The following is a 26467-nucleotide window of genomic DNA, read 5'->3' as shown; positions in this document are numbered from 1 at the left end:
GTAGAAGTGAAGATGAGCTCCCCAGATGGAAAAGTGTGTGGGCCACTAGTCACCAGGAATGACTAGCTTGATATCTGTGTACCTGTTCTTGCACTGCGTAGGGTATGATAAGGAAGTGGTCTAGGGATTTGGGTTCAGGTTACCTGAGTTTTGAAGTCAGTAATTAAAAACTATGCTGTGTTGGGCGTGGCAGTGATCAGCTATCATCCTAGAGTTCAGGAAGTGGAATCAAGAGGATTCTGGCTTCCATGGCAGCCAGAACTACAAAGGAGGCCATATCTCAAAAACCCAAAATAACTTTAAAGTTTAAATTAAAAATAAAGACTAGTTCAAAGGAGTTGATGATATAGGCGAAGATCTTTCAGGCATCTCTATGCTCCCACAGTGGGAACATTTTTTAAAATCTCATTTAAATATACCTCAGCTTTGCATAGGAAGCATGGTTATTTATTATTACGATGATGATGATTAACTTATATCTTCTAGGGAAGGGAATTGAGACTGAGAGAGATACCATCACTAGGGAGGGCCATTAAAAGTCCAAGCAGAGCAGGAAGTAGGAAGAGCTAGCTGGTCTTCTGATTTCTCACTCAATATGTTTCAGTTGCATCACTGTGCACATGTAAATTCATTGACCTCTCATGACCATCCTTGAGATGGGGATTTGCTTAATGTCACCCCTGAAAAGATTCGGGCTGAGGCTTGGTTTTAGTTAACTGCTATGTAGTGGTTACAGCATCTAGTCTAACCACTGTTAGCTCATTCCAAAAACATGTTCTTCCCCACTTCCCTTACTCTCACATGGTGTTCATCCCTGTCCCTTCTTCATGTTTATTCTTAGGGTTCTGATTTGGGATGTATCATTGCCCATGATGTTTAGGTCATGAGATAGGCCTCATAACACCATTTTCTTTCCTTCCTGTGAAGGGACACCACTTGTTCCCAGATCCAAGGATGTTAATAGCCATTAAAGGCAAAGGTGGATCCCACAAATGGATGTGTGTGGTCCTCTGGTCTGCCCTTCTTCAATTTGTCCTGACCACAAGGTTTCTTGTTTAGAAATCAAAGCTCCAGGTGCCCAGCAGCCTAGATCTTGGCCCAAAACTCTGGCACAAGAAGGAATGACTGTGAAATACCATTTTGCCCTATAATTGCTTGTGAGAACATGACCTCACAGGAAAGACCTTGAGGGCAGAGTTCGCTGTCTTAGAATGGGGAGAGCAAGCTGAGGCCACATCTCTGGGCAGCTGCTGGAGCAAAGGAGTCTCAGGAGAGGTGGCAGAGTAGCATACACTCGTTGAGTGAGGGCTTGGCCTCTCATTGGAAAGGAGCTATCCAGGCTAGAGGAGGGGATGATGTGAGGAGCTGGGCAAGTTGTTGGAGGGATAGATTCCTAGCTAAAGCCTGAGACTCATCTTTCAGCACCTAGCTTCTCAATTCCAGATGGCTTTCCTTGGGGACTTTCTTTACTCTTTATTCTTGGCTCCAGCAGCCAGTGCTTAATGAGAGCCAGAGGTGCTCTCGCCCCGAGAAGGGTCAGTGCGCCCACGCATACAAGGAAGTGGGTATGAAAGGGCAGGTGTGTCGTGGTTAGGGAGGTGATGGCAGGAGCCACAGTGTCAGTGGATGTTTGGACTCACTCTCAGAGGGGAGCACCTGGGAACAGGGACACATCTGAACTTCTGCTTCCCTTGCGCAACTTGTGTCAGGAGGCGTGAGCTGGAATTTGCCCCAGAACAGACAGTCCTCTTCTGATCCTCTCTCTTCACTGAGTCCAAAAACAGCAGGGTGTCTTATGTATTTATTCATCTTGGTGGGAACACATTGTCTTTGTGTCCTTTACCTCTAGTTTCTGGGTGTACAAATGCCCTAGGGCACGACCTATGTCCCCTCTTCTCAGCGGACCAGACCACAGAGGCTCTCTGCTTGGAAGTCTGAGGTGTCAGACATGAAAGGTTCAGATGTGATTCTCACACCTGTCCTGGTTCGACAGAATCTTTATTCTTCAGGCAAGCCTTGGAGTCAGCACATAAATAAGTCTGCTCTTTGGGACTGGCTGGATCCCTTCCCATCCTCATTCATTCCTTTTAACTACTCCCCAACTTCCCTCCTTCGTTTCCCTTTGTAGTGTTCTCCCTGCTTACATCCACGCTTTGGGTGGGACTTTAATTTATTCATTTGCTCATCAAATATTTAGTGATTTCCTTGTTTATATTGGGCACTGTGCTAGGCTTCACTGATGGCCTCCAGTAACATTTGACAGTGGCCTTTTGACTTGAATGCTTTAGGGAGGCTTTGCAAAGTCCTCCAACTGTAAAGCTGTGGAGGAAGCCCGGGCCTCTGGAGAGGACACTCTGGGATGGGCTGTGAGCTGACAGCAGGAAGATCTGAGTTCTTAGATAAACAGGCCTGAGTCAGCGTTACTTTAGGGCAGCAACAACAATGGGCAGCACCGGTGTTCGGTGGCGTCGTGTCCATTCCCGTAGAACTGTTACCTCATTTGGTTTGTCATTTTAAAGATTCTACAGAGTTCTGCTCTTAGCTTTCCAGCTTTAGAAGTGTGTTCTACAGAGGTCCTTGTGGTTGCCCCAGGTGACAGTGCTCTGAGAGTGGAAAAACATTCAGGGACTGCCTTGTAAGTGTTGCTTTTTGAACAGTTCTTTGTGCTGTAATCCCATGACTGTGCATGAGGAGGTGGCTGGGTTAGCTTCAGACTGCAGCATAAAAGTCTGACATTAACCAGGGAGATGCTCATATATAAGGCCATAGGGAGCATCTACATGTCCCCAGAGAGACACAACCAGTGGGTGTGGGCAGCAGAAGTGCCTTCCATGATAAAAAGCAGAGGTCCTGCCTTCTGGAGAAAGTCGCCCCTCCATGCTTTAAGGCTGGCCCTCTTTCTTCTGCTGCTTCAAAAACCCACAGTTGGAACCCTTAGGATGTTATTCTTTTCTGCTTAAAGACATTCCATTTCATGTGTAATTAAATGTGTAGTATCGAATTAGAGTTTTCTTCTGAGCCTTTTTTTTTTTTTTTTTTTGGCAGCCTGAGACCCTAGGGTCTGTTAGTGCAAAGAAAACACACACTTCTCAGGGAAACAGCCTTCTTCTCCTTGTCCCTTTGTCCCCTCTCTCCTGTCTAGAATCTCCCCAGTCCTTCAAGTGTCCAGCAGCCCTGAGGCCTGGAACATCCTTTGCTCCTCAGTGGAGTCCTGAATTTGGGACTTTCAGTGTAGTCCTCTTAAGATTTGCGCTCAGGGAGTGGGCACATAGCTGGCGAGACAGGGTGTCTGTGTCTTTATGAAAGTTATTGCTCTTTTCTATGAAAGGAATCCAACTCAGATCACAGGGCTTCTTTTTGTAGAGGCGAGGGAACCTGCCATAGCTGAAGAATGGGAACTGTCTGCTCACTCATTCTCTCTCTCTCTCCAAGGCTTTGTTATCTGCAGCTTCAGTTACACATGGTCAACTGCAGTCTAAAAGTATAGATATTTGTCTTGACTCTCTTAATATGCTGCACTGGCTAACTCATCACTTTATGTAATTATAAATTATTATGTCATTAGTGGTTGTCAATCTCTTCTTGTGTCTAGTTTATAGATTAGACTTTACCATAGCTGTACAGGAAAAAAGCAAGTTCCACATTTCCACAGGGGCTCTTGGACTTTATCTTTTGTGGATAGGGGGCACTACTGTACCAGATTTTGCAGTCTGACAGACCACCTCTGAGAGCTGAGGGGTCTTGGGCAAGCCTCAGCTCCCTCTTCTGGAATAGCGAAGAGCAACAGGCTGTATTTCACTTTAGAGCCTTATAAAGATTCATGAGAAAGTAGATGCAAGTACTTTCTTATCTAGCTTGGATAGGTGCTAAATCAGTGGATACTATTTTTATTATTAATAATGGAATAAGGAATACCACAAAGTCAGAAGAGGTAAGCACAGGGTAGAATAGGGTCCATGAGAGAAATGCCCGGGAGGCCTTGGCAATGACATCAGGAACCAGTTGGGAATTGAGTACTGAAAGGGACCAACTCTCAGAGCTGCACAGGAGCTGGAAGCTGTTTCTGAGCCTCTTATGCTCCAGGCGTCAGGGAAAGATTGTGAATATGCTTCTGAGAACAACAATGAACTTTGACCAAGTTCCTCTGCGTGTGAATTAAGGTGCATGCTCATTTGGGGGCTGAGTCTGCAGCTCCACATGCAGTGGCCAGAATCACCACGATGTAGGTCCACCCTTCCTGGGGATCAGTACATCTCCACTGATAAACACCCTTCCTGAGGAGGTGGCTCTCTCTGCATGTTGATGTCTTTATCCCATTGTCTGGCCAACCTCCTCCCACAAACTATTTTTGACTCTGATAAAGAAGAGGCCAAATGTTGTGGTGGCAGGCTGAGGCAGACTGGCGGTGGCTGAGTCAGTACCTGCCCAGATCTGAGCAATCTCAGGTCGTTTTATTTCCAGAGACAATTATCATCCTTCCTTCCATTTCTTTCCAAGCCACTGCTTTGTGTGCACATAGGCTCAGCTCTTAGAATGCAAATCTTACTGAAAGAGACAGAACCACATGGAACATTCATATAATTCATATGTGTCAATTATAATTCATATGTTTTCTACTTCATTATCTAAAGAAACTTTGTATATGTGTCTATGTATGTGCACACACACACATATATGTGTGGAGGCTGGAAATTAACATAGGGTGTCATTCTTCTGGTGCCACACACCTTTGGAGAGAGAGTTCCTGTTGGCCTGGAACTCCCTTGGTGGTCTAGGCTGGCTGCAGAGTAAGCCCAAGGGGTCCGCCTGCCCTGGACTACCCAGCATTGTAGTACAAGTGTGCACTGCCACAGCCAGCTTTTTCCAGCAGGTTCTGGGGCTGGAGCTCAGGCCTTCATGCTTATGAGATAAGCACTTTAACGTCCAAGCCATTTCCCCAGGCCTATTAATTAAAAGTTGGTGAGGTTTCTTAATTGTTCTGCCAAGTGACCCTCTATGTGGCCAATTTACAGACCAGGAACTTAGAGAGCTTAGAGAGACAACACAACCGGGAAATGGAAGGGCCAGTATTCAGGAAACAGGTAGAGACCTGTTTACCTGTTTTTGTTTGTTTGTTTGTTTGTTTTTAATCTAATTTTTTTCTCTTTGAGTAGTATGATAATAGCACTTACAGTAGTATGATAATAGTAGTAGATTTTGGTCATTCTTCATCCTTGGGCTGCAAGGCTAAGCAGCTACTGGCTCCTTTTTCTGTGTGAACAGAGCAGCAACATTGATGTCAGTGACACTGATGTTAGTCTCTGTGGGTCCAGCCACATCAGGTCATCCAGAGTAAGTGGCTTTGTGAGTCATGGTGGGAGTTTCGGAAAACTCTCTCCTAATCTTGTCAACCCCCAGCTTCCGATGAGGCAGATCAGGAAATCAGAGGCAAATACTCAACAAACCAAGCCTACCCACTGGCCTCCCAGGGACCTGAGTGCTTGAGGCTTGCTGTAGATCTGGAAGAGCCTCCTGCAGTGAGTCCCACACATGTATAACAGTGACTCGGGTCCCTACAGCAGAAGAAACATTCTGGAAGCAGCAGCTGAAACTTGGGCTCCACATTTGTGTCAGATAAATCATTTGTCCCATGGGAACCAGAGCATTTGCAGGTGGCTTCTAGTGGTGGAATCCCATTTGGGGCTCTCTGGTGAAGAGGAGTTTGAGATGAACCTTGGCAGAAGGTTCTACTAATCTTTTCTTTTTTATTATTTCCTGGGACCCCTCTTCATTATACACCAGCTCCTACCCTCTCAGCAGCCCTTTCCTTGATGGAAGTAGGACTTCCATCTTCCACTTTCCCATATCATTTCTCATCTCTCCTCCTCAGTTTCCAGCACCCCAAAGCCCAAGCTTCCTGGTCCAGATGCTGCCAGTTCAGCCAGCCAGGCTGTTAGAAATCTGATGCCCTTTTCTTTTAGGAGATGCTATCAAGTTTTGGCTTGTGAGTCAGATGGCTTCAGCAGTGGCAGCTCTGAGCAGCATGACATGTGGACATTACAAATAAAACAGTTCACTCCGAGCCAGTTTCCCAGAGTCCCTCAATTCCACACTCTCCCCCTATACATTCACTTCTCAGAGCTTGGTGGGATCTAAATGCTCTTTAGGGAAAGAACATTTCTGCCATTGGGACAGTGCTGTAAAAGAGTCCCAGGATGAGCAGTGCAGAAGAATAAGAGATAATTAAGATTTGGATAGGAACATTTTGGTGACTGTAGATGAAAGAACAAGTAAGGAAGGGCTGCATGATGGAGAGGAAAGAAAACAGGCTTGGGAATCTCCACAAAGAAAGGCTTTTCTTGGCCATGGTTTATCTCTGGATTTTGAAGGGTATCAAAAACTTTTTTGTGTGTGTGTGTGTGTGTGTGTGTGTGTGTGTGTGTAAGGAGTGAAGCAACTCTCAGGCCCTTCTGAGAATGAATGCCGCACACCTCCTAGGACTGGCCACATGCACATTCCTTTTGCTTTACTTCTCTGTTGGAAGGTTCAGGGAAAGAAGCAGCTGAGATTGCATTTTGGAGTCCAGCCTCCTTGGTACATGGAAGTGTCCACATGGAAGGGATTTATGCCAGGCATTTGGCTTCAATTCAGTGTTTTTCTGCCAAAGTTCCCCATTTACCTTGTGGGGCTTCTTGTCCCCACAGGTGAGAATTCACTCTTGACTGCAGGAGGATTTTGGACAGGATGAAATCTGCTTTTATTTCTGGCTTCTTTTCTCCTTTCTAGCTCTTACCGCTCAACCAGGGATAAACACACATATTGATCTTAAATTCCCTATACTGTGAAGACAAGAGGATGGGGCAAGGACATTTTATTCTGAGCCCTTGGATATTACCATGTCCCTAAAAATGTTCATTTGCATGTTTGGACAATACAGGTTGGCCCATTGTAGGCTTTAACCTGCATTTTCCATGTTCCTGCAGAGAGTAGGAGAATGTTTTTCTCACAGTGTGCTCATCTGCACCCCACATGGTTCAAAGTAGGCAGATGCCATGCTCCCACAGCAGCAGGAAGTCTGCAAAAGTATGGCAGGGCTCTCAACACAGAGATGGTCTAATACTCCCACTTGCAGCCTCTGAGTCTTTCAATGCCCTGGAGACTCTTGTTGCCTAGGGAGGGAGAGGGAGAAAAGGACTCTCAGACATGACCCAGGTATAGCCGTTGAACGGGGGAGTCTGTCGCTTCCCAAAGCTCCTTAATTCTCATTTTGCACTAAGTGCTTCTGAGAGTGAGAAGTTCAGAGGAGAACTGGCTCAGAGCTGGACTTGGGGACCAGTGAAAATTCTCAATGTTGTTTTGCTTTGTGGAGAGGTATCTAAAACACCAGAAAGCCGGAGGGGCTTGGTCTCCAGGACATAGGTGGGCACTTCAGTCTCTTTAAACAGTTGACTCAGCCTAAGCCATATAGCTTACAAGGGCAAGAGGAGCTTAGAGGTAAGTCCAAGGACTGTGACCTCCTGGTTTTCTGGAGATGAGATGTGAGTTACCTGTTGGTAGATTCACTATTTTTTAAGTCTGGCCCTGTAGAGGCAGCTGTGTTCCAGCTGTGTTCCAGCTGTGTTCCACTCATCACTGCACAAAACACATCGTGTGCCAGTGGTCCTCAAGAGGTTCCTCCTGCATCAGTAATGTCAACATCAACTTAGAGATGCCTGTCCTCAAGCCTCAAGATGGACAATCTCTAGGATAGGAGTCTGGCAATCTGCTTTTAATAAACTCTCTGGGTTCTTTTGAGGGTCCTGCACATTGGTAAGTCAGAAAGAGGGTGAGACTGGGTTCTGAGTGCAGAGCTGGCTTCCTCAAATGACTGGCCTCTCTGGCATATCTTTGCTTTCTGGATTTCATGCTGATCTTAGCACCTGGGGGAGACTTGGCTTGGCTTTCATTTCACCTTCTTTTAAAATAATACCAGTCACAATGAAAATGATATTTTAGTATATTTACAATTTGGAATAAACTTATTGTATCGCTTTCATGGTGAGAGATAGTCCAACAAACATATGTTCACCCAAGATAGGATACCGATAAAATACCAAAACCAGCTTGGCAAACCGATGAACATTAGAGTTATGAATATGAATGCCTCAAAACCAGCTTTATCACCGAGAGTTCCTACATCAGCATGGGTGAAAAGCTGTATTAGTAGAGTTCTCTCTCAACCTACTGCATGCTATACATGTTAGCACCTTCCAAGACCACATGCAGCTGGAAGGATTCCATGTGGCTAGGGTGGGAGCATGAGGAGACAATGGCTGAAATTCCCCGTGAGAATCTGATGATATTCCAACTCCTTCAACAAAAACACAAGAAAAAGGCCGATCTGTCTCTTCCCCCTTTCTCTGTCTCTCTCCGTTTTTGTCTCTCTCTGTGTGCGCATGCACACACAGTATGTAGGTATAGAGGCCAGAGGACATCCTTTGTGCTGGTCCTTCCCTTCTGCTTTCTTTGAGACCGGCCTTTTGTTTTGCTACTGTATATACCAGGGTAACTGTCCTCCAGACCTCCATTATTCTTTTTCTGCCTCTAGTCTCATCATGAGAACTATAAGTTTACATATTCAGCCACTGTGCCTGGTCTGGCCTGGGGATCCCAACTCAGGTCCTCCCGCTTGCCACGGCAGGTGCTTTCCTTACTGAGCCACCTCCCCAGCCCAACAGGCTGATGTTGTAAGTCAAGTCACTGTGATTTCAAGGTCGCAATAGTCAAGAAGCTCACAGAAGACAGAGTTCCACAATACAATTGTTTATAGATTTGTATATCTAGCTATGGGACATGCCCATTTTATAGGTGAGAAGCCTGAGACCTGGCTCCAGACTGGAGAGTTGTCTGACCAGGCCATATCTTCACTGCCTGGCTTTGCGAGGTCACTTACCTTGCAGGACCCTGTGTGTCATCATTAGCTGCCTGGGAGGGATTAGGCCGTGGTGAGCTGATGACTTCCCAACAGAGGCCCAGACTTCCCATTTTTCTCCCAGTGATACTTCTTAGCCTTATTCCTCAAGGCAAAAAATATACCATTTTTCAGAGGCTACAAGACAGAGATATGGATGTAGAGCAAGGAACCATCTCTCCAGCTGAGGAAACCATTTTTATCCATGAGTTGTGAAGATGGCCTGTAAGGACAAAGGAAATGGGCAGGTCACCCTCGATCCTGTGGAATATTGAACTATGATAGGAAAAAAGCAGTGCCCAAATCTACCAAGCCACTAGGCAGCTTTGGAGCCATGTCCCTCTGTCACTGTCAGGTGGCTCTTCGCTATGGGAACAGTCTGCCACAGTTCTTCCACCTTCCGCTTTCACTGTTTGACAGGGTCATTTGAGAGGATCTTCTTTGAGGGCTTGGCGACATGCTTCACCATGTTGGTACAGGCGTTTAATGGGCTTTTGCCTATTGAACAATTCATGCAAAGGTCGCTGCATAATCTCCACCTCACTCCTTTCATCACCGGCCCCTTGCTTGTACCGTTCCTTGGTAGCATTTTTTTCCAAAGAGATGGGAGGGCTGAGGTCACAGTTCTGCTCTCTCCTGGCAGACACACTTTAATTAGGTTGCTAAATTAGCAGAGGCACTGGCAGCTCTTCTCTTTGCATGGACTCAAGTCCTGAGGCTGTCTTTGAACTTGTGATTTCATTGGTTTGCTTTCTCTCAGAGGAGCAGTACTAGCCAACTAGAGATTTTCCTGACATAATTTTAGCTACCTAGGTGTGTTTTCTGTTCTGAACAGGGTACTGTTGGGTTGTGTGTGTGTGTGTGTTTCTGTGTGTATGTATGTGCACATACATATACATACATATATATATATATATATATACATACATGTGTGTACATGGTGTGTGTATGTATGTATACATGTCTGGGTATGTGTATGTGTGTGTACAAATGTATGTGTGTATATGTTTGTGTGTGTTTATGCATGTGTGTATGTGTGTGCATGTGTATGTTGTATATGTATATGCTGTATGTGTGTGTGCATATGCATATATGCATGAACTTATGTGTGTATGTGGCTATGAGCATATGAGTGTGTTTCTATGTGCATGTGCTTGTGTATGTGTGTGTATGCATGTTTGTGTACGTATTTGAATGTGTGTTTGTGAGAGTGTGTGTGTGTATGTGTTTGCGTGTGTTTATTGAGCACAGGTTTCTAAGTTTCTCGCAGACATTGAGCCAACCTCTAAATCTGGATTATCTCATTTCATCACAGGGCTTCAGCGAGGAAGGTATCGTTACTAATCTCACTTTGGGATTAGATAACTCTTACAGACTGAAAAAAAAAAGAAGGCAGGATTGTCATGGGCTCTGCATTCAAAATCTGATTCTCAACTTAGTCCTGGCAAACTTGGTGTTTAAAGTTCTGCCGGCAGCTCATTGGCATCACTTGGTGGCTTGCCATGGATGTTTACTCTCAGGCCCACAGAATCAGAATCTACATCTTGCCAAGATGCTCCTGTTCATGTGCGGCATCACAAGACACGCTTATGTTCAGTCACATCACTGTTCATATACTGTCCTGATTACAAACTACCATCAGTGCTGGTCTTCATCTGAGGAAGCTGAGGCACATAGTGGCCGGCAGCTAGTCTGGCACAGCGGAGATTCAATTCCGTGTCACACTTAATCCATACAGCCATGACAATCCCTAGGCCCGAACTGGGATATTAACTTTTGGTTCTTCCTACTGTGGACTCAGAAATACCTTAGATTGCTGCTGTTTTGATAGCTGCCAGAATCTGACTGTCCCCTTTGTGATGCTTCTACAGATGTCCAGCACATCAAGAGGAGAGACATAGTGTTGAAGAGAGAACTGGGTGAGGGGGCCTTTGGAAAGGTCTTCCTGGCTGAGTGCTACAATCTAAGTCCCACCAAAGACAAGATGCTCGTGGCAGTGAAGGTAAACCCTGGGGCACATGGGCAACCAGGACAGGGCTGGTGGGGGTCCAGTGAAGTGGAGGGCCATTGAGAAGGTGGTGTTAAATCCATCTCAGATTCCATCACAGACTCTTGATCAGTAAAGCTTCCAGGAGACCTAATGTGCCTTTGTTTTCAGAAGTCAAGAACTGTAATATGTAAGGGGACTATTCCTGGTGACAACTTCTGTTTGTGAAAGGTTCTGACTGTATGGGGAGCTTTAGGTCACTCTTTTCAGTGACTTGTGGATATGCGGCTGGCTGGCTAAACAGGTATTTGGCCACATCTCAGAAGCAGAGCTAGATACTGTCTAATGAGTCGGGGGAGCCCCATTTCAACGGTAGTAGACCTCACAGGGTACATGGGGAGACAGGGTTGTGGTGGTCACACAATTAGCACCTGGAACTGGTGAGTGAGGTTGGGATAAGTTCCAAAATCCCCGCTATGTCATCTGAGCTTAGATCCCAAGAGTATATTCAGAGTGTAAACTCAGTTGCAGGAGAGCCTTTTACCACAGGGCTGTGGACCAGTGAGGCTCCAGGCAGATTTGCAACTGGAGAGGGAATGCTGGGAAAAATGGAAGAAGCTCTGTTCCCATCAGTTTCCCTCCTGCAGCCTGCTCCAGCAGAGGACTTTTCTCTGCACACTGGTGCTCAACAAGTCTTTACACATTCATAGAACAAGTGTCAAGTAGATTCACCAAGGCCTGGAACCAAACTATGGAGTGAGGAGAATGGAGTGGCCTCCTTTCATGCACCAGATTGTTCTGAGGCCATTGTGGAGTTTCCATGATGATCTGGAATGTCAAATGACCTTAGAGCAAGGGATGAAAGACATGGCCACTTAGAAGAGGACTCATTAGGACCTCAGAATGGCCCCATCTTTAGTACTGAATGGACTGATGGAAATTCCATCATCGGTTTATTGGTTTATTATCTTTGACTTTTGGCTCTCTGTATCCACAGTCCTGGGTATCTATTTGTAGGCTGTCTCTGCCCACAGAAGGAGAATCATCTGTACAGATGAAGATAGTTTAGTTCAGGGTACCACCTGGCATGGCATCAGAGTGAGAGCTTGAATACAAATCCTAAATCTTTCATGGTTATCTACAAGATCTTGTGCAGAACTTAAAGTGGGCTTTAGTTTCCCACTCTGAATGATGTTGATGACTAAGTAAATGCTCAATAAAGGGCAGAAATTGTTTTTAATCTCTGTATTTATTCCTGATATTGCCAACACTGATCTACTTAGGCACATCATATATGACCGACTGAGCTTTTATTGGGTATAAAGCTTACCATTTTTCCCTCTAAAGGACCAGAGACTAAATCTAAATATTTAAGTGTTGAAGGCCATGTGCTGCTGCATCTCCCAAACTGCCTCTGCAGTGGGAAAGCGGCACAGACATCACATGAACCAGCCATGAGTGGCTGTTTTCCAAGATAGATACTTACAAAAACATAGATGATCTCTGATTTGAAAATAAGTACCTAGAATATTGCTCCACAAAGAGCAAATGATTATTGTTACTGTACACTCTTGGAATGAACTTGAGTATCTTGGACAAGGCTTGCGGAAAGGTTTCTAATTTTATCCTTAACCTTACCATCTGCTCTGTTATGTTTAGTGAGTAGGATGGCTCTCATCTAGTGACTGTCTCAGTGTCTGTTTGGGAAGTGGCAAAGGAACCAGTTTGGGAAGTTTCAGCAGGAGATAAAACTATGACTGAGAACCATGGGTCTCATTTAGGTCTGTGGAAAGTCTGTCACAGAGAGGCACCTTGCCAGAATGCGTGATGCAGAAAAAATGTGTTTCTGATTGCATCCTTTCCAAAGGGTCTCCTTTTCCCCACGGGTCTGGGAAACTCACGAGATGAGTGCTCTGGAATTTGACACCATTTGTCAAGCAGTGAAGCTGCCTAGTCCTGCCTGCAGCCCTCGAGAAAGAGTTCCATCTCCTCCAAGACCACCCAGGAATGGGAGTTCCCTGCTCTCTGTCCTTTGTGAATTCCCATCCTTTCTCAAACCTTTCTCTTGACTCTCAGTTCTCATGTTGGTGCAGGTTAATTCTGTACTTCTGGAAGACATGGGCAAGCATAGCCCAAGATTAGGTTTCCTCAAAATTGGGTGTGAGTTTTCAATCTGTTGCTGAGTATTTTTTTTTTTTTTTTTTTTTGTCCAGCAATTGATACCATAGAAACAAAGGTGTGGCAGCCTGTTTTTTAATGTGTTTGCAGCCTGCTGGGGAGCCAAGACAAACACCTGCAAAACAAATGGAAGACAGAACAAGACAGAGCATAACTTGTGTATAAACAAGACACTAAACTCCTGATGCTCCTAGGCACGCAGTAGAACAACTTCCCAATACCCATCATAAATTGCAAATATCTTAAGACAGAGCCAGTTTTGGTAGCACAGGGCTGTAATCCCAGTACTCAAAAGGCAGATTCAGGAATTTGATACTATCCTGGACTACATAGTGAGATTCTGCATGGAATAGATAGGTAGATAGATAGATAGATAGATAGATAGATAGATAGATAGATAGATAGATGGATGGATGGATGGATGGATGGATGGATGGATGGATGGATGAATTGCTCATCTTCTCCTAAGCTATGCTAAAGAGCAATGATTGTCTCTTTGGTTGTCTCATAGTTGACAGGGAGCTGTGGCTCACTGCTGCCTCCCTTCATCTTGAGAGAGAATTGAATTACATTTATTAGCCTCAGAAAAGATCAAAATCCTAAGGTCGAAGTTAGATGTCCACCAAATGAGTTTTCTTCTAACTATCTTATCAAATGTCATGGATTGTACAGAATACAACTCATAGTTTCAAATTGGTGACATCACTTCCTATAGTCATTTAATAACCAGTCCACTTACACAGCATTGACACTCAAGCAAACCTCTTGCCTCGTGCTTCACTGGTGGGAGGCACGTTCCCCACCAGTGATGATCATATATAAATGATCATTTCCCTTCCTTTTTCCCTTTCTCTGTCATTCTGTGTTCTGTCCTACGTGATCCTCAATGCTCTTCCAGTACATGAGACACTCCTATGCTTTAATCTGTTTGAATTTTTCTGTCTGTGGAGTGCTTTTTAACTTTAGTGACCATGTGGCTTATTTTCAAGACACCAAATCAATTTCTAGCTTTTGTTCTTTTAGCTTTCTGTCATATTTATCCTTGTTTTTATTGTTTATATTAGTGGTTGTTCTTTTTCTTTTCTCTCTTTTGAGATGGGATTCCACTATGTAGCCCTGGCTGACCTGGAATTTTCTATGCAACCCAGCCTGATCTCAGACTTATGGTAATCCTCCTGCTTCTGTGTCTCCAGTGCTAGGATGATAGACATGTGTTACCATGCCTGACACACATGTATGCTGATCATATACTTTATTTATTAACATGCATGTGTACATGTGTGTATGCACAGTACCTGAACGTGTGAAGATCAGAGAACAACTTTTAGGAGTTGATTTTCTTCTTCCACCACATGAGTCCAGGGGATTCAACCCATCTACTCAGCTTGATGACAAGTGTCTTTCCCGTCTGAGCTATCTTGCTGGTGCATACATTGTTTTTGTAAGAAGCAATTATTTCTTCATATTTTGGAAGAATGTCCTTATTTCAAAATAAATATGGGCCTGGTCTGCAGGAATTCATATTCTTGTTTTGACAGTTTTCACAACTTGCACTTCACATGATACTTCTTTTAATACCTCTGAGCCTCAGCATTTGGATTTCTCTAGGACTGGAGGGTTGTTTTGATCTGCGTGGAATGCTCATGACTTCCAGTTATAGTGATTTAAATTGGAGCAAGAACTGAAAGCATTTGTGAAACATTTTGAGGACAGAATCTCAGCGTTTGGGGACAGTTAATATATTTTTATTTATCATTTACAAAGTTTAGTACAGTGTGTCTCAACTTCAGCACTTTTAGCATAGAAGATAATTCACTGTTGTTAAGAGCTATTGGTTTCTTTTCTAGTACTTAACAGCTTTTTTTTTGGGGGGGGGTCTCTTGTCCAGTGGCTGCCAGCTCCCATTGTAACCACCCACTATGCCCTGATATTGTCCAGTGCTCCTAATAAGGTTTGAAGAACACACTCAGCTTTGGTCAGCACACCTTCAGTAGTGATATTGAAGAACTACAGGCTGTTGAGAGAAGCTGGAATGGGAGACATAGTCTTTCCCAGAGAACACACTCATTGGTCATTCTAATGGTCATCCCCGAAAACTACAGACAAGTAACATTATACAAACGTAGCGGGTCGTATCTGGGAATATGTGTGCACGTACAAATATTTATATATGCAATAACAATTGATGAAAAAAGATGTCGTGAATTTGAAGGAGAGTGCAGGGAGATTCAGAGGGAGAAGAGGTAAGGGAGAAAGGTTGTCATTAACATAAATTATCAAAAATAAAGAAGGAAAAAAAAAACCTCAAAAACTAACCAAAAGTAGTGATTTTAAAAGCTATGCCAGTGTTTATAAAATACTCCACTGATATTTGACTATTTTACTTAGAATTGACTTGCATTTTAGTTTGGGAAAAATATTCAATGGTCTTAACATTATTAAGTAACCACAGGCCACGTGGTAAATTATTAGTTGAGGTAGGTTCAGAGTCCTCATGGTCTCTCTGATGCTGTTCCTTCCAAACTTGGAAAAGAGGCTTTTTAAGTCTCAGCTTTTTACCGTTTTCTCTATTTTTCAAAATAATTTTTCTTCCACTTCCTAACTCTTTTTAGTCATTGAACTTTAGCAGATCTTCCCAAGTATTCATACTGGGGTCTATGGAAACTGCCTGATCGACACTCATACTTAATTGTTTTTTATAATGTTTCATTACATCAAGTGATCACATGATCAGATTTAACTCTCACACTGGCTTCCTGCTAAGTACCTCTTGAGCACGGAAGTATTTTTGTAGATGACCAGCATTGATGATTCAGGGTCCCATGACACCAATCAATATGCTATGCAGAGTTGAGGGCCATTACCAGCTCAGCTACCTGGTTATAGCTCTACAGAGCTATTGAAGATCTTTAAGACCAAAAGGACATCAAATGAAAAGGTCCTGAGGCAGATAAAAACTCAAGGGTACAGGAAGGCCAGTGAGATTAAAGCCCAATGAATGAGAAGGGTATGGAGTTGGGGAGAGGAAGTAGAAGAACATGGGCATAACCGACATCTTGAGTCCATGAATGTTAGGAAATAGGGATTTCATGCTGAAGACAATGGGAAATCCATGACATGTGAGAAAGGGGCATCTGTTCATGTTGTGACTAACCATCTTTCTCCCCTGTAAATCTTTAAAACTCACCAAGGGGAAATGACAGAAGGTGCTGAGGGACTAAAATAAAAAAAAAAATAGTAATTGTCGCAATTGAAACAAGTTGTTTGTATGTGTGTGCATGTAAATAGGTGCTTGGATACTCGAGGGTGTGCCTGTTCCTGTGTGCATGTTAAAATGAGTTGTAAGGTGTTAATAAAATCCCAAGGAGAACATTCCTTGAAATACCTCCTCCCTGTCAGAGAAAAGGCATATGGAGGCAGCAGTTGGCCAAAATAAAGATGTTACATATCTGGGAGCAGGTTGGCCTGCTGAGTACACTTGTTTCTGCTTCAACCCCTGTCTTGGTGAACAGCCCAGCTGAAACCCTTGCTGAGGGCTAAAGTTCTCACAGGAGCTGGTGCATGTGGAGGACAAGACCAGAGAGGAACTGTCACCTCTGCATTTTGAAGAGAAAAAGAGAAGGCAAGGAATTAGTTTCTAGTTCTCTTTGCCTGAGCTTACTATAGAAAGAGGTCCAGCCAGGAATGTCCCCCACCTCAGGTTCCATGGAAAGACCCTCTTTCCTTTGCCAACAGTTGGTAGCTATGATAAGCGTCAACTCCATCCCCATGCCACTTTGTAGTGACCCATTTTGCAGTTGCCCAGCAACTGAGGAAGTATTGGATATAGAATCCCATGAGCAGGGCCAGAGAACCTTTGGCCCAGTTTTCCTCCCCATTATTCTCCTGTCATCTCTGTCCCAATTGCATTAATCCCTGGGGACTGTGGCAACTGATAGCTCTGGCCCCCAGTTGATACACCCCTCACTTTGACAGTTACATAGGAACTTCAGGTTTGACCCACCAGCTGGAAAACCCAGTGTGAAGGAAGACGGAAAGAGCACAGAAGCCCTGGAGACAGCGGCTGCATTGTGTTCCATCTCTCAGGAGGAACTCTGTCTGCCTTGAGGTTCAGGGTGGCAGCCTGAGGGATGGACACTGGCTGCTCCTGCTCAAGGGCTGAGAGCAGGAATATCCCATGGCTGCCACTGATGTCAGGGCTGTGGGAGAGAATGATTTAAAGAGATGGAGAGAGGCCATTTGGCTGCCCCCAAATCTGATCTACTTTTCTTTCCCATAAATCCAGTGCTCACATAAATCTTCATACTCTCCCATCCCACCCATGCTGGGTTCCTCCACTTTTTCCCCCTTCCTCATGAAAATAAATGAGTCACACTCAGTCTTTTTATGTCCATGTTTTATTCCATGCAGCTCAGGGCTGTGGCACGGAGGTGGGTCATCTGGGAAAGTTGTTTTTCCCCATGACACCTTGGCTGGCAACGCTCTGTTCAGGTAGCTGATTGCCATTGCAGGTCTTCCTTTATTCATAGGTGTTTCCCAGAGATGAAGTGATCATCACATCAAATTATATGAGTTGGGAGTAGAGGCTGTAGGTCAGTTGGCAGAAATCCTACCTAACCTAACATGCACAAAGACTTGGGTTCGATCCTCAGCAATGCATAAAATCAAACATGGTGGAGCATGTTGTAAATCTTAGGACTTTGGAGGTAGAAACAAGAATTTGGGGTTATTCTCAATTACATAGCATGACACTCTTGGCAAAAAAGAGAGGAAGACTTAGGTCTGGTAAAAATCACCATTGGGCTGAGAAAGTGAATCTCATTTTATTACTGTCTTTGGCCTTTTCTGCCTGGCAATCTTTACTGGACTGTCAGCCCACACTCTCTCTTTCCTAACCCCGTTCGTTACTTTTGTACATCTTTTCACTCCTCTGCCTGCTGGTCTCCAGAGGACTTGTCTATTAACAAGTTCCTCCAATAAGTTAATTTCAGGAAGATGGGCTAGATGAAAGTGTTCTTCTGGATCCAACCCAGTGCTTTTTGCATAATTTTTGATAAACAGCATAACTGTGTGGACCACAATTTTCTCATCTGTAAAATGGAAAGGTGTGCTAAGAAACTCAGTAGTTCAGTATTTTTGTTACTCGGCCATTTAATTGAAAACTTTTTTTTTCCTGGTGAAATCTTTTAAATTTCCCAAAGAATGGAAAGTGATGCTGGTTGCAGTTGGGGTGGAGCTTCCGGTCAGGAAGTCATACTTGCTTTTGTGGCCCTGAAGGTTATTGCTGGGTGCTGGAGAAATGGCTCAGAGAATAAGAGCACTGATTGCTCTTCCCAAAGGTCCTGAGTTCAATTCCCAGCAACCACATGGTGGCTCACAACCATCTAAACATGAAATCTGGTTCTCTCTTCTGGCGTGCAGGTGTACATGCTAACACACATTGCATAAGTAATAAATAAATAAATCTTTAAAAAAAAAAAGGTTATTGCTATCAGAGTTTGGGGTATTGTGAATCTCAGCAAAGGATTGCTCGGATCCACTATACTTCCTATCATTTAGGATGTGTGAATGTGGGCTGGTTCTTAAACAGGCTCGGCCTCAGTTTCTCCAGCTACGGAAATGTGCAATGGGGAACCGAAGGGGTGGGTGGCGTTTTTCTGACAAGCCCCCATCACACTGAAAACCTGGCGGCGGGGGGTGGGGGGGCTCACTTGCTACATCCTTTGCAGATTCATGTTACTGCAGTTTGGGAATCCAAAACAACAGGCAGATTTCAACCCATGGAACTGCAGCAGATGTAGGACAATCTCTGGTTCGGGACGACCTGCAGCATTTACCTGGCAGGTCATTTTGTCCAAATCACCATAAAAGGTCACATATCCAGCAGAGAGAGTGCAAGCCAGTTTCTAGTTACTTTAGAGTTGCAGTGACCTGAAATCAGCAGGCTGGCTTTATCCTTACTTCCTGATTACTTAGTGATCATGACTTTGTGCATTTGCCTTAGGACCTCAAGGCAATGTGGGGGTTGGGAGCTTTGGGAATTCTGTGGACACACCTGCATAGGCTTCTTCTCTGAACAGACTATCTTTCCTCTTGGACTGAAGCCAGGGCAAGAACTCAAGGCATGAACTTGAAGCAGAGACCATGGAGGATGCTGTTCACCAGCTTGCTCCCAAGCTCATATTCAGTTAATTTTTTTCACAGCACAAGACCAGGTGCCCAGGGCTGACACCACCCTTAGTGAGCACTGCCTTTCTACATAAATTAATAATTAAGAAAATACCCCACAGACATACTCACAGGCCAATCAGATGGAGGGAACTACTCAATGGACAGGAGGCAGGGGGGATGTTGACTATCAAGATTAGCTATCACAGTAGGTAATGCCATATTCACTGTCTCTTATATACATTAAATATGTTAACTTTTGGTGTCATACTGCCCTTTCGATGCCGAAAACCAAACCCCAACTGGGTACTTCTGTTGTATTCACCTTCCTGGAGTAAGAAATGGTTGGGTCTGCACTTCTCTCTGGATCACACTTGGGCCTGCAATCCTTGTAGGTCAAAGTCATAGAGCATCTTGGTAGAGTATCCCCCCAAATGGCTCACCTTGCACTGGGACTTGGTAGCTCTTTACTTGGCCCTGTGTGTATCTAAGGCTTTCAGATGATAACTGCAACCCCCTCTGCCCATAGCAATTTGGCTGAACCCTTGGTTGGAGATCACAGTACCCTGACAAGACAAGTGCTCACTTCCCTCTGTCAGTACATCCCCTTCCACCATTAAGACACAAGGACTCCAAAGGATGAGGGGACATCGTGACATTGTCTGATCATATTCAGTGTGGGCCCAGAGGCTCTCATAAAAGTTTTCACCAGCTGGAGAAGACAGCTCTCTACCCTCTGCATGGGTGGTGATTTACAAAGATAAAGCAATTAGGTCGTATCAGAGGGTCTACTGTATCAGAGGGACTTGTTCTGTAAAGGAAGCCTTAGGAACAGGACCACTCATAGCTTGTTTCCTGCCATTCATACCAAGGGAAGCTTGGGGAGTGTAGATGAGTACAGACTGAAGTCACTGGCCAGAGCCTGGGGTATGGGTCTCTCCTTTGACAGAAATCAAAACGATGAATGAAGAAGGGGTTCAGCAGAATTTTTGGCCTTAATTTTAAAATATATCATATTTATTGTGTATCCAGACGGATGTGGTAACAGTTTTCACCAGCTGGAGAAAATAGCTCTCTGCGCCCTGATTGCTAAAAATTGATGTTGTGCTTTCAGGCCCTGAAGGATCCCACCTTGGCTGCCAGGAAGGATTTCCAGAGGGAGGCTGAGCTGCTCACTAACCTGCAGCATGAACATATTGTCAAGTTCTATGGGGTGTGTGGGGATGGGGACCCACTCATCATGGTCTTTGAATACATGAAACATGGAGACCTTAACAAGTTCCTCAGGTAAGCAAGAATAGACAATCTTCTTATCCCTCTCTCTCAGTTCCACTGAGCCATTGGGGTTTGCTCTGTGGTTAGAGTCATACTTGCCACTGTGAAAGCAACTCTGAGGAAGACAAATCAAAAGCACCTGCCCTTTCCTTCCTTCTTCCATCTTTTCTCTCTCTCTCTATCCCAAACCTCCCCTTCTCTGACCCCCCTCTCTTTGATTTGTTCTGGCCTCACCCTCACTATATAGCTGAGAATGACCTTGAACTTCAGAAAGTCAGACTTGGCAGAATCTTCAGATCTCTCCTTATGAGCTGGGTTTCCAAATAACTGCCCTTGAGACACTGAGAAAAGCCACAAGAGTCTCTAAGTCTCTGGGACTTGATTTCATAATGAAATCGATTCCTGGAGAACTTAGTCCTTAACATAAAAGGGGGTTTATCTTAATCATAACTGGATCATGTTATAACTGCTTCATGGAGTTGGTGCTCCAGACATTACATAGCAAAGTGCATACAATGCCTGGACGCAATTTGCATGTAGCTAGGTACTGAACCAATGGTAGCTATTGTAAAATTCTCTACTAGTATTGTTACTTTATAAGAGCTATGAATCATGGTAGCTTCCAGTCTAGATGATACCCGGTCTCAGTGTGCAGAATCTCCTTCACCTTGTACTTCTCTGGTCTGCCCTATTTTACACCACAACACATTTCTAGTAGATACAGTCCCAAGTTCAAAAGAAAGGCTCAACAAAGCTCCTCTCTCTTACCCTCCCTCCCTTTCCTCTCTCTCTCTTAGGGGAATTTTATTTATTTTATTTTTAAAATTAATTAATTTATTTTGCATTTACTTTACATCCTGGTTGTAGCCCCATCCCTTTTCTCATCCCATTCCCACCCTCCCTCCATCTTCCCCCTCCACCCCTCACCTCTTCCTCAGAAAAGGGAGGCTCTCTTTCCCATCCACCACAGCTCATCAAGTTGCACTAGGGCTGAGCATGTCCTCTTTTCCTGTGGCCTGTCAAGGCAGTTCCACCAGGGGCAGGTGATCAAAAAGCTGGCAACTGAGTCTGTGTCCGATGCAGTCCCCACTTTCCTTACTAGAGAATCCACATGAAGCCTAAGCTGTACATCTGCTACATCTTTGTAGGGGGCCTAGGACCAGTTTATGCATGGTCCTTGGTTGATGCTTCAGTCTCAGCAAGCCCCTCTGGGCCCTGGTTAGTTGTCCCTGGTGTTCTTTAGTGGAGCTCTTGTCACCTCCAGGTCTTTTTCTCTTTCCTCTCCCTCTTCCACAAGACTCCCCAAGCATCCTGCATCTCTCTTAGTATCAAGGAAAGATGGGGAAAACAAAGCAGAAGAGAGAGAAGACAGGGGTGGGGGTGGGAGAAGCAAGAGCAAAGATTAGGGGAAGGGAAACAAAAAATTTTAGAAAAAGAAAACACAGACCAAAAGGAACAGTAGCATCTCTTACCATTTATTACCAACTACTTGACAAGAGGCCACTTAGGAGCAGGAGGATTTATTTTGACTTATTATTTGAAAGGATACACTTCACCACAGCAGAAGCCATGGTGCTGGCATGTGAGGTCATATTGTACCTGCAGTCGGGGGTAGATTATATAGTCGGGAGTTAGGGGAAGAAAGAGTTTGGGTTATAAAATGTACAATACCTCCTTGTAGACCAGTGACCTACTTCTTCTAGCAATGGTTCACTTCCTAGCGGTTCCTAATCTCCTAAAAAAAGATTCCATCAATAGAACTCAAATGCTGAGGCACACGAGTCTCTGGAAGCATTTTACCTTTGAGCCATAACAGATACACATGGCAAGAAGCTGTGTGTGCATGGAGTTACTCAGCCCTTGATTCTCCACGGCAGGAATGTAGGAAGAACTTAGATACTTCTGTGTCTGTCTTTGAAGTCACTTCCTAGAGACATCCTGGGGAGTCTAGCCAAATTAAGGTCAACAGTCTCTCTAAGCATTATGTGGCAACTTGCAGCCCAGATCCCCAGGGGACACCCACATTCTCACCTGTCTTCTTAGGCTCTGCTAATCTGTTAAACTTTTCCAAAGCTCGGTGCTGAAAGCCTGGGTCTCACAAACCTTCGCTAGGAGCTGGCTTACAGGCTGATCTCTCAAATGCCCCCTTGACCACCAGGGTAGGTTCTGCCTGTCAGCATGTCTCCTGGTTGGTGGTGTCTGAGACCGGCAGGAGTGTGTTCGGTATACTGGAGTGAGAACTGGCCTCCTGACTCATCCCTGGATAGCTGGTACAGCTGCTTTCCTAAGGAGGGAGGGGGAGGCCCACCAAAGATAATAAACAGAGTGTGTTCCTATTTAATGGTGCTTTTCAGTGGAAATTGGAGAAGCAGTAAAGCAGGCTGGGGCCTCGATGTACACCAGGGCTCATTGGTCCTCCACTTCATAAATAAGGGCCCTGGGTGTGGTCATGGCTCATTGGGCCTCCTGCAGGAAAGAGTGAACACTAAAAAGTGACCGATCTGACAGGGCAGACTGTTGTCATAACACAGCCAGTCTTGAATTTAGCATGAAGGGAATGTTGAGCTCCCAAGACCTCTGCTTTAGAGTCAAAGGGTTTCTTTACCCTGCCTTGCTTTTGCTGTTGTGGAATGGAGCTAGCCTAAGCCACTTACAGCTTGGGGCTGCAGACTACTTGTCAAGGGCATCCGCATTGGGAGCTTGTCAGGAATGCAATGAATAAACACTGCCTAGCCAATCAGGGCTCCAAGGGGCGGGGCCTCGGGATCTATTTAAAACCCTTCTTGATGCCCCCTTTGGCAGCTCTCCTTTATAATCATAGATAATAATTTGCAGTATGTTTCCTGACTACCATATAGCTATTCTGAGAGATCTAGGACTGTGGTTGAGCTTTCTGATCATTTTGTGCTTCAATTTAAAAGAAAAAAAAATCAGGATAAGAAGATTAAATGAAGGTATTTAAAGCTATCAGAATAGTGCTTCGCATATAGGAAGGGTTGGTGGTTATTTTATTAATTATTTTATTGTAAGCATCTAGCACCTGGGACAACCCTAGGAGGTAGATAGTGAGAGAGAAGGTTTGCTCCCTGTTCCATGTGTCATCTTAGCAGGGATCTTGCAGTTTTACCTACAGCCATACTCATTTGGTATAATTTGCGTAGACAGAAATAGGCACAGGCAGGCTGAAAAGGGGATTTTCTTCTTTCCTGCAGGATGTTCCAGAGCGCTGAAAACCACAAAATCTATGCCTTTGATCTGCTGAGTTCTCTCTGCTCCTTCTTTTCTTCCCCACTCTTTGCAGGGCCCATGGGCCGGATGCAATGATCCTCGTGGATGGGCAGCCACGCCAGGCCAAGGGCGAGCTGGGACTCTCTCAGATGCTCCACATTGCCAGCCAGATAGCCTCGGGCATGGTGTACCTGGCCTCCCAGCACTTTGTGCACCGGGATCTGGCCACTAGGAACTGCCTGGTTGGAGCCAACTTACTGGTGAAGATTGGAGATTTTGGCATGTCCAGGGATGTCTACAGCACTGATTACTACAGGGTAAGGAGGCTTTCCCAGCTGCAGGACTCAGTTGCTGAGCTAGTGCCTTGCTTACATGTCTGTCATTGTCCATTAACCCTGTCACTATGGTGCACATGTATGCACTCGCATGCTCACGTATGCACTCAACAGTTATCTTTCAACCACTCTTGCATCTTGGCATACCGGCTTATTATTATCATGGTAGGCCATTCCTCCTTTCTCTTTGACATTAGGCTGTACTGTCTATTTGACACAAGAACGCGCACCATGCGTTCTTACTGGCTCACTGTTCATTCTTTATGCAAACAGAGTTGAGTACACATATCTCTGTGTTCAAGCACACACCCAGACCATCTAACTTGGTGCTATGTCAGTATTCCAACCCATCTCCTGATGTAGTCTCAGTCACAACATGTTTTATTCTCTGGAATTTCCTCCTCACCATGTGAGAGTAATCTTGTTTCCAAAGGTAGATCTTTATGAAAAAGTGGAACCCAAAGTAAACCAGAAGTGGTTAGTACATTGTTAGACATACTCCTACTAGCTTTGGGAAAGTGAGAAAATGAGGGATCTTGTCAATTTCTAGCTTTGGATAGGGGACGGGTGGCCTTAGAGAATGGCTGATTGTGAGGATGCTTCATTCGCATACAGTTTTCTACCTCCTACTACAAGATCTTTGCTTCCAGAATGATGATTTAGTTTGATTTGGGAGAAATTTCCTCATGGAACACTGAGTTTTTTTTATGTAATTATGGCCAGGCTAAAGGTGAATGTCACTTTTCCCAGAAAGAGAAATATGGGTACAACTTGATATCCACAGGTGGGTCATGTCCTTGGGACATATCTCCTTCTGCAATAAGGAAGATTTATGTTGCCCATACTGGTGCTCGCCTGCAATCTCAAGAGGTGGGAGGTTGAAGCAGGTGGATCTAGAGTCTGTGTCAGTCTACACAGAAAGAGGTCTCTAAAAAAAAGAAGGAAAAAATGTTAAAATACAAAAGACTTACTTTGGGCACCTTGACTAAGGGAGGAGTTTAGATTTGTGGCATAGAAGAAGAAGACAGAAGGAAAATATTGTGGAGCAGAGAGTGTCTTCACCTGTGACACTTGAAAAAAAAACGCCATAAACTATGAAGGGTATGCTCATACAATAATATTTCTCAAATTTCCAGGGCTCAGGCAGCTTTCATATCTGGTAAAAGCTGTCTGCATGGTTCATAAATTGTTTTTTTTGTTGTGTCCTCCTTTGGAAGAAGAAGCAAAGGATCTCCAAAGGTTCTTTTAAGAAGTCACTAATTCTGATGAAGGCTAGTGATCTAACGGCCTCTAAAAGTTTTCTGTTTCCAGTCCTGCTCCTAACACCATTGCATACCATTATCCTGCTCTGAAACAATGGTTATTTTAGCTTGGGGACTAAAGAAACACAAACATTCAGTTCATAGCAGGAGAATGGGAGCCAATTTCTAGTCATGGTAGGAAACAAATGATCACATCCTAAACTTGGACAGTCCTGTTGGCCTGAGCTTGGTAGTCTAGGAGGCTGGTATTTGGGATGGCAAGTACATACTTGCTCGATTTATTTGGATGCTCCTGGTGACTTTGTGATGCATGATTGATCACTCAGATATGATAATGATGACTCAAGGAACTCCACATTAGTAATAGTGCAGAGGAAAGTGGAATGATATACTCTTATGGCTACAGAATGTTTTGTACCTGGTTCAAGCAAAGGATGGCAAGTAACTATCATGTTGTAGGTGGTATTTAATATTTATTGTTGGTTTAGTCTTTTAGTAAATGCTGCTGTTAGTCCTGAACAGCTGTATAACCAAATCACCACACAGAGACTATGATTCATTTAATTAACCTAGAACACAATGCTGGGCAATAGTTACTACAACCTAAACCTCCAAGCCCTCATAGTTTCCTAACATTTAGATTTCCCACATTATACTTGCTTTTAGTGATATATTAAGTCCAGTCCATCTCTCCATGTCATTCCAAGATCTCCCTCTTGCCCTTCTCTCCTCCCACTCATTTCCTGTCCTCTGGCTCCTCCCCATTCCTTGGTCAACACCATGGCTAGTTGCTTTATTTGGCCTGTTTACACACAGTTGAGACAGGATGCTTAGAATAAGTATCACAATGCAATATCTGGGTTGAAACCAGAGAGTGTGTGTGTCGGGGGGGAGAAATCAGCATTTGAATGAACAAGGGTAAGGTGTATACATTTCCAAAGGACCTGTGCTTAATTGTCAGCACCTACATGGCAGCTCACAACTAGACAGTTCCAAGGCCTCTGACACCCCCACACAATGCCAATGTACATAAAATTTTAAAAATAGATGGATCATTAAAAAAATAAAATGTATATCTTTGGTTCTAGAGAAGTAGGAGGTAAGG

The 26467-nt window shown here is 44.3% G+C and overlaps 1 protein-coding gene across 5 annotated transcripts in view; it reads left to right on the top strand.

Annotated features, from left to right (window-relative positions):
• Positions 1-26467, top strand: part of Ntrk3 (neurotrophic receptor tyrosine kinase 3) — a 385009-nt gene that overhangs the window by 293641 nt on the left and 64901 nt on the right. For all 5 annotated transcript variants that reach the window (XM_060367388.1, XM_060367387.1, XM_060367392.1 and 2 more), the window contains 3 exons: positions 10801-10931; positions 20377-20549; positions 23839-24082. In XM_060367388.1, coding sequence (XP_060223371.1) covers positions 10801-10931; positions 20377-20549; positions 23839-24082 — 548 coding nt within the window. The remainder of the gene's footprint in view (positions 1-10800; positions 10932-20376; positions 20550-23838; positions 24083-26467) is intronic.

Source organism: Meriones unguiculatus, chromosome 14 (genome assembly GCF_030254825.1).
Source record: "Meriones unguiculatus strain TT.TT164.6M chromosome 14, Bangor_MerUng_6.1, whole genome shotgun sequence".
NCBI lineage: Eukaryota > Metazoa > Chordata > Mammalia > Rodentia > Muridae > Meriones > Meriones unguiculatus.
The sequence above is the reverse complement of the archived record's forward strand: the minus strand, read 5'-3'. Positions and strand labels throughout refer to the sequence as shown.